The sequence below is a fragment of the Gavialis gangeticus genome, unplaced genomic scaffold, assembly GCF_001723915.1.
Source record: "Gavialis gangeticus isolate Ggan-Ray unplaced genomic scaffold, GavGan_comp1, whole genome shotgun sequence".
Classification (NCBI taxonomy): domain Eukaryota; kingdom Metazoa; phylum Chordata; order Crocodylia; family Gavialidae; genus Gavialis; species Gavialis gangeticus.
The window spans coordinates 106,139,290-106,155,051 of record NW_017729022.1 but is presented as its reverse complement, the minus strand read 5'-3'; the positions used below and the strand labels follow the sequence as shown (position 1 = coordinate 106,155,051).

The window sequence follows — 15,762 nt, the reverse complement described above, 5'->3', positions numbered from 1 at the left end:
GCTCTATGTGCAGCCACCACCATGTATTCCCCTCGGCCGCATCCCCTGCTCTGCGTTATCTGCTTCAGATAACCAGAATTTTTACATAACCAGCACTCGGCATTCCCACTTATGCCAGATAATAGGGATTTTACTGTACATTTAAAATTTAAACATCCTAACAAGAACTTTATAGCAAAAAAGGCATGAAATTGAGAACTACGTTTCAGTTTACAAGAAATCAAATTTATGAAAGTAAAAAACATTCTGTTATATTTTGGTAGTATATGCTTCAACCCTGTTACTCACAAGCAGAGATTTCTGACTATACACTCAAGACTCCTCCTAGTAATATCTCTGATCAAGGACCACATATATAAAGAGTTTAATGAGAATTAAATTATTTTGGGCTCTCACAAAAAAAAAAATTAAAATTAAAAAAGTTACCTGGACTTCACTGCTTGCAGGTTTGAGCAGTTAGAACTTGGACATAATCAGGGAAATATTCAAAGCAATCCCCATAGGACACTATTTTTATTCCATGAAGAAGCATATCTGTTTGGAGTTTAAAAGAGTGGGTTTTGTTTTCTTTAGGCAACAACATGTAATGTTCTAAATACATGTTATTCTTTACAGTATAAAGAAAGAGACCCTGGAATATCTGATCATGCAGAGTCTCTCCACAGCCCCAAAACAAGAAGGATTTGGTGTGATACAAGTTTTGAAGAACCTTCTGTAAGAAAAATGTAAGCTAATTTCATTTCAATAATTGTAGACCAGATGCATGCATCAAAGGAAGACTATTTTTCAAGTTTTACATACTTAAAGAAATGTTTGATATTCTCAATCATTGCATAAATAAGGATTTATTTTAAGAAGAGAACAAATAGGCATTTGGCCTAATAAGTTATTTCTTTAAGCACTGACTTTAAGACAGGCTTGAAATCAAGGACTGCTCAAAATTAAAGAATAAGTTGTTCCATGTTATCTCGGAAAAAGTTGAGCTTGGTGTCATTTGTGCGCTGAAGAAAAAAAGATTAAAAGATATACATGTCAAATGGCCTGTGTTGTATATTGTTACTGCTCACAACAGGACATGTATGGCACTTAATCATTTATACCAGTGTTGTTTGGGAAAAAAAGTATTTACAGAAATAGTTTTATTTAAGGATATTGTACAGTATCTAAAAATATTAGCATCTGAACACACAAAGAAGAAGTCAGAGATAAGCTCAAATGGCTTCAAGCTGCCCAGACCATGTCATCTATGTAGCTGCAATGTTTTTCATTCAAATTTCTAAAGTCTCTTGACAGGGAATCATCTTGTACAAATGTATAGATTTTAAGGAGAGAAATCTCTGCTGTAGTTTTCTATAGTTAATTCTGCCTTTGTCACTTCCAAACTGTAACATTAAAGTGCACGCCACTCAATTTCAACTACTGTAGTATGATATGGTAGACTGGCAGGGGTTCATAACATTTCATGGACTGCATTGGTTTCCTATTCACAATTCAATGTTGCAAAGCCCTATACAATTAAGATCCCACCGACATAGGAAATCATCTGTCTGGATATGCTGCCACTGCTTTTGTGGTCAACTGACATGCTAAAACAGTGGTTCTCAACCGTTTTTAGACTCAAGACACCCATCATCAGACTCAAGGTACTGCTCATTTGATTCAAGGAATCCTTCGGAAAATTCCAACTCTTAGTTTACAATAATGTTTTAACTACAGAAAAAGAAACGAGCAAGTCCTCTGTTGCAAAGAACTCAGAAAGACCATGACAGATCAAAATGTTTTTGAGACTAGGGATTCCTATTTGAAATCTCTGGGTTTATCATATGAATTACATTTGCACCCTTAACAGTGCTAATGTTGTATGGCACCCCACAGCACCTTGCAAGAATCAAGGCATGTCAAGGCATTGGAGCATCCTGGTTAAGAAGCACTGTGCTAAAGTTACCACTCCCTAGATTTAAAAGTATGAGGGCTCCTAGCAGAGAGTTTTAAATGGCAGGTCCCTGTCTCTAGAAATCATTCTTTTGTGTTGCCTGACTTGAGCTAGAGCTTCTTGACTTTGAGGACATGCTATATCACCCATTCTTATACAGGCTTTCCTCAGAGGATTGAACTGTATATGTATTTGTAGGTCTATCTCTGATTTGGAGTTCAAAGTATACTTTATCGATAAATCTGCCACAGTTACTGTTTTAGATAAAAGATTTGAGAAAATCCATTAAAATAAACTAAAAAAGTCTCCTCAAGCAAAAACAAAACAAAATGAAACAAAATAAAACCCATCAATAGCCAAGTCAGATACAGGACATATGAATTACATTTGCTTGAACTAAATGGAGTTGGAGCAATAATAGGCTTGTGAGACATAAGGCTATCAGTAATATCAAGGTCTGTCACTGTTTCAAAATAATCTGTTTTCTACCACTACTAACCACTGTTTCAGTTCAGACAGTACTGACAACCTCTATCATAACTCAAGCAAGAGTGTTGAAAGTTAGCATAATCCTCTTCCCCAGTTTCCAGATTATTTTATTTCATAGCTTTCAAATTAACACAAGTAATAATCAACTATCTTTATACTGCAGTAATGCCTAGAAGTCCCCAGTTGCTGAAACCAAAGTCCAGCTGTAATAAGTTGTCCACAGTAATGCAAAAACTTGCTGCCCTCAAAGCACTCTCCACCTAGAACTAATACAAATACCTTCTAATAGTAAGTGTTATATATGCACTCACTGGTGACAACTTTCTGGTAAGATCATGCGCCACTACAAGCAAGTCTCTGTCTCTGATCACCCTTTTGCAGAATTCAGCAACATCTTCTGAATGAAGCACATCCAACTGTTCAGCTGCTTTGATGAAAGCTTCAATGCAGCCCCTCCATGAACACAGTGCTGGTATTCCTGGCACTACAGTAGCGCTTGCTCCAGTCCCAATTACCCAAAGAAGGTCTTGAGGCTGCTTTCTTATTAAACTTTTTAAAAACTTCCTAAAATAAAAGCAGAAAAGGAAACAACTTTCAATCTTTAATTCCAACAGTTCAACTCAAAATGGCAATCTAGAAATGAAACAATTTATTGGCAGTTATCAATTGGGCATCCCATCTAAGTCAGCTTTTCAACAGTGCTTTTAAGACTGCTGAACTTCATGGTACCATTGACCAACAAGTTAATGCACATTCAGACATGAGTGACTCAGTGGAGATATTTCCAAAATACCAGGGAACAAGGTTGCAGCTGATCCACATATAAGTCAGCCAGTGCTGAAGTAATGTATATATAGTTGTGGTATGAAAGATGATGGCTATATGTATTCCCCCTTCACCCTAAAGGGCGGATGCCTATAGGAAAGATCTCTGAAGCAATCAGAGCTATCAGAGATACACTGTCCCACATCTAAGAGTATTTGCTTTTAAAAAGCAGTATTTAGCATTCAGTTTGTATTTTTGTTTATGATTACCTAATTGTTCCTTGCACAGTTATGTAAGGCAGAAAATTTCTAAAGAAAAGTTAACCAAAAAACATTGTATCAGTTGCCCTCAATATTAGATATACAACAGTAAGCACAAGAATTCTTAAGTAAGTCGATCAGGAGACTTTCTGCAAAGCCAACAGTAAACTCCATGCCAGTAATAGAATTCTCTCTCTTTACTCTATTATTCCAAATCTATCCTTTGTTGTAGAACACTTAGTAAGAAGGGATATCCCTGCCATGTTTCAGGGATATAGGTTGTAGACGTGTTGGTCGAAAAAGCAGAGGCAGACAAAACTCTTGGGCTTCGAGGCGATATCTTTTATTAGACCAACTAAATAGTAGCAAAAAAATTTCTCTCGTTGCAAGCTTTCAGGTCCAAACACCCTTTAGTCAGGCAGAGGAGCGTTCAAAGATTGTAAAAGTTCTCCCAGCTAGAAAAGAAACTTCAGCTTGTACAGGGGAGGTAAAGGGTGGCAAGGTTCCCTTGCATTTCAAAGTCCATTTGTGAAAAAATTGCAAAAAAATACAAATACAATAAAAGAAGAGTAGCTAAAAGATGTGTGGGCATGGGAGAAAGTTTTCACTAGAACAGACCCAAGTAGAAAGAAACAATCAAGAATTGATCTTGTGTTTGTATCAAAAGAAATAAGGATAAGGAAGAAAGAAACCATGCATGTAGCTTTTAGTGATCGTTGGATGCTGAAGGTGGAAATGAGTCTTGGTAAGAGCCCCATGAGAGGGAAGGGACTGCAGAATTTAAATGTGTGGTAGTTACAAGATGAAGAAATATGTCAAAGGTACACAAGACAGTATAAGAGGTGGCAAACACTGAAGAAATATTTGGGAGTACCAGAAAATGATGGACGATGGCGAAGAAGAGGACAAGAGAATTCTTAGGAAGGCAGGCCTAGGATGCATGGGGAAAAGAACGAAAAAACTAAGAACGCTGCAAATAAAGATGCAGGAGCTGCTAAAGGAAGCCACAGATGAAGCGAGGTATGAGAAGAGCTAGAAGAAACAAGGCAAGAATTAAAAACCTGGTTTAAAAGAGAGAAAAATGGTTTAAAAGAGAGAAAATGTTCTCAGCACAAGCACCCCGAGTGGGGAAAAACCAAGAGTGATCTCAATACTTTTCAGCCAGAGTGAAGGCAGCAAACGGAGAACTTGAAACAGTGCAAGAAGAAGGTGTAGCCTGGGTGGAAAAGCAGGAGCAGGTGCTGGATGTGATGAGGAGATCTTACCAGAAGAAGGAAACAGAAAGGTAGAAAATGAAGGATTTGCAGGAAGAGACTGAAGAGAAAGTAGAGGAGGAGGAAGCAAAGAAGATGGGAGAGAAAATAAGTGCTTAAAAACCTTTAAAAGAGGAAAATCACCAGGAGCAGACCGACTGCCTATGGAATTTTAGGAGAAGTTTTGGGCATAGGTAGTGAGAGTTATAGTGGATGTTTCTGAGGAAATAACGAAATAGGAGAGCCAGGTAAACATTTTACAAAAGGTGTTGGGATCTTACTCTTTAAGAAAACAGAAAAGGAACTCCTGAAAAACAAAACCAATGACACTCCTTAATGTGGACTATAAGTTAATGGCCAAGATGCTGGCTTTGAGGATGAGGAAAAACCTCCAGAAGATAATGCATGAGAACCAAGTATGCTCAATACCAGGTAGAAGGATCTCTGAAGCAATCAGGGTGATCAGAGGTACACTGTCCCACACCAAAGAGAGGAAAACAAAGACAGTTATAGCAAGCCTAGATTTAGAGAAAACATATGACAGAGTGGATCTTGATTATGTATTTGAAATGCTAGGAAAAATGGGGTTCCCAGAGAAAAGTATATGTTGGATAAGGGTTATTGCATACAGAAGCCAAGAGTCAAGTCCAAAACAATGGGCACCTGAGTGGGGCCTTTAAACTCCACACACAGGTGAGACAAGGGTCCCTGGTCACCACTACTATTTGTGTGCAGCATGGAACTGTTAGCACAAAGAATAAAAGAAGCTGAGGTTGTAGACAGTGGAGTCCTTGCATTGTTATGCCTGCATAGGATGACCAGAGGCTGGAGTATTCTAGAACATTTGAACTCTTAACCTTAATGATGTCATGACCCACTTCTGAAAGCTGAGCATGTGCGGTGAGATGTTTGACCTAGTTGTTTGTTTGGTAACCAGGGGAACTGTGGCAGTTAGGACCATTATGTTAATGAGTTGTTATGTTACTGGGTTGTTGGGATACTTTGATTTGTATGGTCCTAACTGTGATTGACTTTAATTGGCATTGATGGAGAGAGTAATGATTGGATCTGCACATGATTGACAGGTGGCGTGGTTTGGACGTTATAAAGCCTGTCCAGTGTAGCGGCCAGCACAGCTTTTGGGGCCATTGTCATTGGAGTTAGAGCTCTGTCTCACGCTCTCTCCCTCTTTTGCCTGGCATGTGTTCATGTGCGACTGATTTAGCATTTGAGTACTTGTGGTTGTGGAACCCATCATTTAGTGACTGTGGAGCAAGTGAGAACAGTGTGTGTGGGACAGTGTTTGGGAGCAATGACAGGAGGGTCCTGAGCACCTGAGCACTTGCTGGCTACTCAACTGCTTCTGCGCATCGCCTCGGTTGGGTAAAGTATCATCTGTCCCTTTTCTGAGGTGCTCAGTACCCACCTGCTTGTGCAGGAACAGCATAGAAATCCTCAGGGGTGTGAGGCTGCAGTGCAGGCCTGCCCTGCCTGTCAGCTCTCTAGGGTGATAGTCGGCCACCTCGGGTGACAGACTGGCATTGAGTTTCATAGTTGATAGGATCCAAAGGGACCTGAGCAGATCATCAAGTCCGACCTTTAGCTGTTCTATAGTTTAACTGTTTATAGTACTGTATACTGTGTCTATACTGTTGTGTTTGGTTTTGTTGGTTCTCGTCTTAATACACTTGTTAAACTTTATGTTCTTGTGGGGTTTTGCTTGGTATTTTGCACCTCTGGTCAGGGCGAGGCAGTAGGCCAATTTCCAGAGGGATTTAACTCTTTGGTGTCCCTCAAATCTAATAGGGTGGATGGTAGGGTATAGAGGCTTAACAACCCTCTGTGTGTGTTTGAGAATGTGGGTGGGTGCCTGAAGCGGTCCACGGGTTTCTCTGCTTTATTGTGGTGTGCCTGCCTGCTTTTTCCCACTCTTCAAGGTCATCAGCAGAATAAAGATATGCGTATAGGGTAAGGTAAAACGTATCCTATACATGGATGATATAAATGTTGTAGTTAGAGATAAACTTTCGATAGTCAGGGTTCTAAAGCATACATCAGAGTATGGAGAAGTGATCAGGGCTAAACTAAATAGATCAAAAAGCACCATAATGGGAGTGGGGAACTGGAGAGACTTCCAGAAGTTGGGCCTTCAAATAAGAGAGAGACAAATCAGAATGCTAGGGATCCTGATGGACACAGAAGAAAAAGGTAATACATAGAGATACACCAATACATCAGTCCATATCATATCAGCACCAATAAAAGAAAAACTGACATTACTGGCAATCAGCTTTCTTGGCTGATGTAGCTGATAATGTTGCTGATAAATGCCGCATGCATGTACTCAGCTGCAGCATGCATACAGCCAGCCCAGCAGCTTGGAGAGCAGCATCTGGCTGGTAAGTCTGTGGGAGGTGGGAAGGGGCATGGGGGCCAGATCAAGGCCCCCCATGGTGAAGGAGGAGGGGGGCTGGGGCAGGCACTGCCCAGCTGGGGTGGGGCAGGGTGTGGGACAGAGCCACAAGCAGCTTGTCCAGGGGACATGGGGAGGGGGGTGGTGGCTCTTGCCACTGCATGCAGCCCTGGAGGGACATGGGGGGCATGTGCCCCCCGGATCTGTGTACTGGGTGAGGGTGGGCTGCTGCTGCAGGCTGGGATGACACCAGGCTTTTCCTGGCAGGGGGGTTGAGCTGGGTCTGCACTCCGGGGGGTGGCAGCGGCGCTGGGAGTGGTCTGAGTGCAGCACTGGCCCAGCCCACCTCCGCCAGGAAGAGCCCAGTGCCACCCCTCGGCAATCTAATCGAAGTTGATATATGTTGTTTAAAGGTTTAATATATGTAGCTGTATTTTTTTGGATATGTAGTTGTTTCTGTGATATGAAGTCTTGGTCAAACAAGGATGCTCAATATGTTTAGCTTTCCAAGCGCAGGGTGATGAGTGTGTTTTTAATAATATTTCTAATAAAAATACAGGTTTCCAACAGCATGTTTGCCCAACATGGGCCATGTATTTTATAGTCATTAGCAAGAACATGCTGCTTTTGGCAGCAGCGTTATGATAAAAAGGAACCTCGTTACATTGTCTATGTGAATGTAAGATGAGGGGCTTTTCCCCCCATGCTGATTGGAGGAAAAACCCCTCATCTTGTATTCAAGTGAATATGGTATTTTCTACTTCTAGACATGCATGGTACTTATAACTCATAAATAATTGGCCAAAGTATGAAATACCTTGGAAATAGAAAGGTATCTTGAGAAGTAACAGCTCAACTTTCCCAACATATCTAGTGTCATTTTATAAACCCAATTTAAAATACTTGAGTTACATTCTTTTTTTTTTCTAATGAATGGTTAAATTTAAGAAAAGGCTAATAAGTTTTTTCTTTTTCTTCCAACTATTTTCATGGGATATTTTGATACTGTTCTTATGCTGTGCTTACGCCAAGATTAACTCAAACCATGGGTAACAATTAATCCAAGAAAATTTATCATTTATGTTCTTGTTGCTGGTAGTCTTAATTTTTGCAAGTATTTAAAAAAATGTATGCATTGTGTAGTTGTACAGACAACCTCAGAAACTAAAGTTTAAACTTCAAAGGGATCCATACCGGAGACCCATCTGCCCTCAAAGAATGACTACAAATATGCAGATGTCAGAGGAAACCTTTTGAGGATTTGATAATAAGCAAATAGAAAGAAGCCAAGGAAGTAAAACAGTGTACAAATAAATTCCACAATGCTTTCCTTTCACAGAAGCACTCAAATGCAATCATCTTTTCCTTGGAAAAGTCTTTTTGAAAGAAAAGAAACAGCAACAGTTGACTAAAGAGTTTCCATGAGATTCCTGAAGAAGCAGATTCTCATGAATGTGTATCCTCTATCCCTTTCTCTAAATCATCCACAGGTGCATTATTTACAGCATTTACCTGGATTTTTGCTCACTTCTGTTTGTTGTCCTTTCTGCCAAGTCCATCTTTGAATACTGTTAAAAATATTAAAATGAATTTTAATACTTCGATTTATAAATATTGCCTCAAACAAACAGTTATCTCCAAAACTGAACCCTGAAATTTTGATCTGTCTGTGCATTTCCAGTTTATTTTCATTAAACTTTTAAAATAGTTGTGCAAACTTCTCTCATTAGACAGTTAATGAACTAATACAATTACAGGAAAGGAGCTACATCACCTTTCAAAACAAACAGGCCAAATGTTACAGCAGTTTAAATAGTACAAATTGTCAGAGCTCCTTTGACTTAAGCCAACTGACACTCTGAAGGCAATGGAACTGATGTAGCCCGTCTAGATTCAACACAAAAGACTTATTTTTTAAAGTTATGTCTGGGCTCCCTGCATGCCAAATCTGTGTGGCATGTTGAGGCAAAACAGTTCGTCCAAACAGCTCTCTGTTTTGTTTGCCTTCCCATTTCCAAAAAACACATGCAATTCGTATGTATAAACTTGATCGTTTCTCATTTAGGGTCTTTGGGAAAAAATGGTTAGAAAACATTTTAATTGCTTTGGTATGCTTGATTTGTTTCAACTCTTAGCTTCTGCAATTTCCCAAACTTTAAATCTGATCATAAAAAACAAACATGGTACTGAAAAGAAAAATAGCAAAAAGTATTTGACATATTGCCTTGGTTTAAGAAAGAGTCAAATCTAACTTCTCAGAACACACATCAACAGATCAATTTAGATATGCAAAGAAAATTAAAAATAAAAAAACCCACTTCCCTTTTTCCATTTAAAATACTTCTGTTATTTAAGAGTAACAAATCAAAGCTGTCAAAAGGACAAAAAGCAGATAGATAAGAAAACCATAATTTTAAAATATGATTCATACTTTTAGAAATATTACATATCTGCACTCTCAAACCAGTAAGAAAACATGGTAGTAAATAAGCCTTATGAACTTTCTCTCTTCACTGTAGAATAAATATTTACTGTTCTAAACTTTCATTAAATCTGAAATGGTTAGCTAATGGTTAGCTAAATAGATACGCTTTGTTCTTAATACCATCCCTTCTTACAAGATTAGGTTTATTGTTAAAAATTCTCCGATGTTGATCTTGGTGCTAAATTCACCATCCATTAACTGCCCAAGTTAATTCACTGCAATTAACCTCCTTTATGAAGATACTTAAGCAGGAGAAAAACAGCAAAAAAACCCAAAACAGCTATGCCTCCAAACAGACCACTAATCCATATTCTAGCCTGCATGCCACTTCACATCCCTTACAAAGCTGAATCTCTATCTTCTAGAATCACAGAATCATAGAAAATGTAGGTTGGAAGGGACCTTGGGAGATCATCTAATCCAACCCCCACTCAAAGCAGGACCATCCCTAACTAGATAATCCCAGTCAAAGCTTTGTTTAGCCAGGTCTTAAAAACCTCCAAGGTTAGACAGCCCCCGGAGACCCCCCAGCAGCTGCAGAGCCCCCTGCCGACCTCCAGCACAGCTGGAGGTAAGCGGGGCCCATGGTGGGAGGGAGTTAACCCTTTAGAGAGTGGGAGGAGGTAGCTGACTGGAGCCAGGCCGGGTCTCACCCCACCCAGGCCCCTACTTGGCTCAGCCCCACAGGGAGCCACGTGACCGGAGCCGCGTGAACAGGCTGCGCAAACAGGGGCGCTTGTCTACCGGCGTGTGAGTTAGTGTGGAGTTCGTGAAGGAGGGTGCACAGGAGGGCTCTGGCCCTGCCTCCAAGTCCCCTAGGGTAGACAGACTCAGGCCCAGGCTGCCTACCAGTGGCATGCCATGGTTGGGCACGTGCCTCACCCCAAGGGTCCCTCGGGCTCTGCGGCCCCTGCCTCTGGCACCTCAGAGACCACCACCCAGACAGAGCTCATGGTTCCAGGCTGCACACAGACGGAGCCCCTGGCTCTTGGCTGCGTGGGCTGCCTGTTCCTTTTTCAGGCTCTGGGGCCAGGGAGCATGGCTACCTCCCCTTGTGGGGTCTGCTCCCTTTTGGGGTCTCTGGCGTGCCAGCTGGAGGAGCTGCAGGCCACAGTCCAGAGACTGCGTGCCATCAGGGACTGTGAGCAGGAGATCAACTCCTACTGTCAGGCCCTTCTCCCCCGGGAGCGAGGGGGTAGACCACGGTCTCCCTCTAGGACAAAGGAGGACTCTGGGACCTCCCGCTCTGTCCAGTCAGGGGCATGGACCAAGGTGGTCAAGGGCCCTAAGGCCCGCCACACCAAGTCCCCTGCCCCGCTGGAGCTTAGCAACAGGTACACACCTCTTGCTGCTCCAGCAGAGCCTGCTGAGTTGCCAGCTCCCGCAGGCAACACAGGCTCAACTGCAGCTACCATCCCCACTCTCGTCAAGACAAAACGTTAAGTGTTTCTTGTGGGAGACTCCATCCTAAGGGAGGGGGCAATCTGCTGCCCCGACCCCTTAGCCTGGGAAGTCTCAGTCATCTCTTCTCTAGACTGAATAAGCCCAGTTCCCTCAGTCTTTTCTCATAAGTCATGTGCCCCTGCCCCCTCACCATTTTCATTGCCCTCTGCTGGACTCTCTCCAATTGATCCACATCCTTCCTGTAGTGGGGGGCCCAAAACTGGACACAGTACTTCAGATGTGGCCTCACCAGTGCTGAATAGAGGGGGATAATCACTTCCCATGACCTTCTGACAACACTCCCACCAGTGCAGCCCAGGATGCTGTTAGCTTTCTTGGCAACAAGTGCACACTGCTGGCTCACATTCAGCTTATTGTCCACTGTAACCCCCAGGTCCTTTTCTGCAGAGCTGCTGCCCAGCCAGTCAGCCCCCAGCCTGTACTGTGCATGAGATTGTTCTTTCCTAAGTGCAGGACTTTGCATTTCTCCTTGTTGAACCTCATGTGATTTCTTTTGACCCAATCCTCCATTTTGTCTAGGCCACTCTGAACCCTAGTCCTACCCTCCAGCATATCTAGTACTCCCCCCAGCTTAGTGTCATCAGCAAACTTTCTGAGTGTACACTCTATACCATCTTCCAGATCAGTGATGATCGTTATTGAACAAAAGCAGCCCAAGGACCAACCCCTGGGGCACTCCACTCAATACCAGCTGCCAACTAGACATTAAGCCATTGATTACTATCTTCAGCCCTAGGCTATCCACCTTACAATCCATTCATCCAGACGTCCTTAGCTTGCCTCCAAGAATACTGTGGGAGACCGTATCAAAAGCCTTGCTAAAATCAAGGTATACCACATCCACTGAACCAGTCATCTCATCACAGAAGGCGATCAAGTTGATCAGGTATGACTTTCCCTTGGTGAATCCATACTGACTGTTCCTAATGACCACCTGCTCCTCTAAATGCTTAGAAACAAGGCATAAATTTCACCCAGCTCATGGAAACCCTATTTCTGTACAGGTTGCTAAAAATGTGGGAATATCAACCAAAATGAGCCCATTAACTTATTTTCAATGCAGACTATTTCTAAATATTTCTAAGATACAGCAAGCCCTCCACTTATGAAAGCTTATGCTATACATCTCTGGTTTAATCTATAAAGGTACAAATCTACCTCACCTTCTGCCTATTTCTAAGTCATCTATATCATCCTAGCAATTAGGCACCTTTTCCTGCTGAGCACTTTCTGTCCTAGAAATGTCAGTCATACATTCTGAGTTTGTACTTTTTCCTTTGACATTCTACACCTACACACATATATATATCATTACTGCTCCGAAGGAACCAGCACTGAGACTCTCCCAGCCTGAAGAAAATGTCAGCAGTTTTTGTTTTGTCTTTACCAAAACCCAAAATACAAAAGCACCCTGCTTCTACAGTACTAGGCAAAGAAACTGCACATGTATTTGAGAGAATTAACAGATAATTCAACATTTCAAAGCTTATGACTGGTTTAAGGAAGCAGGTTGTGAGAACCTTCCAGGCAAATAAATTAATGTCAGTGCCTGTTGAGACAGATCAAAAGTGTTTATAGGCTTAGCAGAGACTGAAGAGGTTAACTGTTTTCCCCAGGCTCCTGGGTAACTCAGCCTATGCTACACATTACATAACGGAAAAACATTCATTTCATAAAGCTAATTTTTCACTCAAACCCAACAAAGCTTTCACATATCTTACAGTTTTAGAAGTGTGTTCATACTATGATATCCATAGCACAGAAGTTTATTTTGCCATTTCATGTTTTGAGGAACTTCTCAGCCCAGCCTAAAACAGGGTGAACAATTGCCAGTACTGTATTTTAGCTAAACAAACTAAACAGTCCAGAACATCTCAAGATTATAAACATGACACTAAGGAAGAATTACACTCACTCCCAGCAGACAAGCTCATCATTCAGTAGTTATATTGAAGACAAGCAATTGAAGCTGAAAAGCCAATTAAGTACTGTTCTCTCTGCAGTATGCTATGCTTTCACTAGGATAAGCACCAATTTAGACAGACAGACTTGCACCTAAATCTGCAAGCTGTAACACCTCTCAAGTTATTGTTCCTGGCATCACCTCCTTTCAGCCTATTCCTGCAAATCCTTCACTGACACAACCAGTCAAATTTGGAAATTTGCACACGTGACTTTGGATGACAGGCCCTTCTGCACATCACAGGTAAGGAAAGAAATGTGATGATCATTTTTACGTAGTTTGTTCAAACACAGCATGATTAATGAGCAGAATACATTTAAGCTATATAGCTGGCCAGATACAAAGATAAGGTTAAAATGAAGTGAAGATGTCAAACTCCTCCCTGATTTATGCCAGTGTAAAACCACAATGAATCACCCCACTCCCATGGAGTTATCTGGATTTGCACTGATGTAAATAAAATTAGAATTTAGTCTGAATTTGTTTTGTTACTCTCATATCACTTTAAAACTTGAGGCATTATATTCAGAATAAGGAAATAAACATGGAGGAAACTCTGACATATCAATTGTGCCAACACAATCACAGGCCTGGTTTTGTAAAGTTTCACCATCACTCAACAATCTGCTTGCTTCTCCTGTTGGCCTTCTCACAGATATACCATCTCAGGCTTTCATATGGGATGGTTCCCCCGCTCTTTCTGTCTGTTTGTTGGACTGGCGAATTGCTAGACTCTCCTCCTCCTGCCAACATTTTGGACTAATAGTAAGGTCCAAAATATCATCTTTCTGCCGCCACCTCAGACTACATCGCTAAAAAGTAATCTCCAAAATCCACCTTCCTCCAACAGCCTTCCCAAGCCATTCTCAACCCCAAATGATCACAGAACTACATCACAGCAAGATAACTTGGCAAAAATGTCCTCCCTTAGAAATCTCCAAGTCTACAAGAAATTACTGCTAATAACACTGTTTAATTGGTTTTCTTTTTTATAAAGAGAGAAAGAATCATTTTTAGTTTGTCAAGAAATGCATCAGATAGTATGTTGTGACAAGACCTACAGACCCTGATCCGGCAATGGGCTGGATGGCTACATCCCTGGGTTCACAATATTACATGCAGGCTCTTGCTTAATTTACATGGAACTTAGGTACAGTCAGAATCCAGGCTAGGCTAAGATGCTAATGGAGATAAGATGCTGTGACACTTCTTCAATGAGTATGTCTATGAAAAAGACAGTTTGGGGGCAGGCATTAACAATCAGTGTGGAGAAGAAGGCTAAACTGACAGCTAGCTGGCCTTCTTTGAATGAATAATATTTGATTTTGATGCCACAGACCTACTTGCTCATTGCTGGCTCTCACTAACAATGGTCAGGTATCAGGGCTAGTCCTAGCTGATGTACCAGTGAGGGAGTCAAGTGACTTCATGGCTCACTGTAATCTACCAATCCAGGGGTGAGTAAAGGCCCGCAGGCTGGGTCTGGTCTGCCAACTGATTGGATCTGGCCTGCAGGCAAGTGCCCACCAAGTAAATGGATCCAGCACTTGAGCAGCTGGCAGCTCCAGATGCTGTGTGCTGCCAGGTGGCTGAGGCTGCTTCCAGTGTGCCATGGGCTCAGTCTTTCTGTCTAGGCCAGGGCTGCCAACAGCATGGAATTGGAAACAGGAACCCATCCACAACTGTAGCATGCCCTACTCAACACCCCACCCAAGTCGGGATTCAGCAGCTGGTGACTGTGTCCACAGCTGCCCAAACACAGCCAGCAACTTCTAGGTCAGGGCTCCAGATTCAGAATGGGGAGTGGGGCATGCTAAAGCTGTAGGCAGGTGGACTCCAGCCATGCAGAGGGGTGGGGGTTGGGGGGTGGCATGCTAAAGCTGCAGGCAAGTTCAGGCTTCCATACTAGTCATAGCCCTGGGAGGGAGGGATGGATGGGGAGAGGTAGAAAAGGACAGGGAGAGAGAGAGAGTGGTGAGATCCTCAACAGGTTACCAAACCTCATCAAGTGGCCTTCCAACCTGAATAATCTCCCACCCCTGACTCTTCATCCCACAGGTGTTACAGATCCTCTCTTCTTGGGAATGACCTTCATGTTCCACGGATCAAACTAGCCTTTCTTCTGCAATGCTGCTGCCTGGCCTGTCACCTTCAGTCACGTGGGCCTAGGTCCACCAAGTAACCTATTGGCCTCCCCCAGATGGGGAGGCTACAGAAAAGGTGACAATTGATTAATGGGGACAAATAATAGAAAAAGAGGGACATGAGTGCTGGCCAAAGGGTAATAATTAGTGTACCAAGGAGCAACACCAAGCAGAGCACACCAGAAAGTGCCCACTGGCCCTCAAATGAGTCCAAGGAGCCAGCAGACTGCCCAGTGATACTCCGCCCAGAGACAGGAATGAACAAGAAGGACGTGGGGTCCTACAGGGCTCGGTCCTTGGGCCTGCACTGTTCAATATCTTCATCAGTGATTTGGACGAGGGGGTGCAAAGCAGCCTGTTCAAGTTTGCTGATGACACTAAGATGTAGGGGGATGTGGGCACAATTGAGGGGAGCAACAGGCTACAGTTAGACCTAAATAGGTTACAAGGATGGGCGGAGGAGAACAGGATGGGGTTTAACACGGACAAGGGTAAGGTGATGCACCTGGGGAGGAACAATCGGCACCACACATACAGGCTGGGGAACTCCCCTCTTGTCAGCATGGAGGTGGAAAAGGATCTGGGAGTTATTA

The 15,762-nt window shown here is 42.5% G+C and overlaps 1 protein-coding gene across 1 annotated transcript in view; it reads right to left on the bottom strand.

The window, feature by feature from the left end:
• Window positions 1–8,672, bottom strand: part of FAM118A (family with sequence similarity 118 member A) — a 20,951-nt gene extending 12,279 nt beyond the window's left edge. The window contains 4 exon segments of the mRNA XM_019515846.1: window positions 427–712; window positions 2,163–2,187; window positions 2,702–2,986; window positions 8,626–8,672. Coding sequence (XP_019371391.1) covers window positions 427–712; window positions 2,163–2,187; window positions 2,702–2,986; window positions 8,626–8,672 — 643 coding nt within the window.
• Between the last annotated feature and the right edge of the window lie 7,090 nt (window positions 8,673–15,762).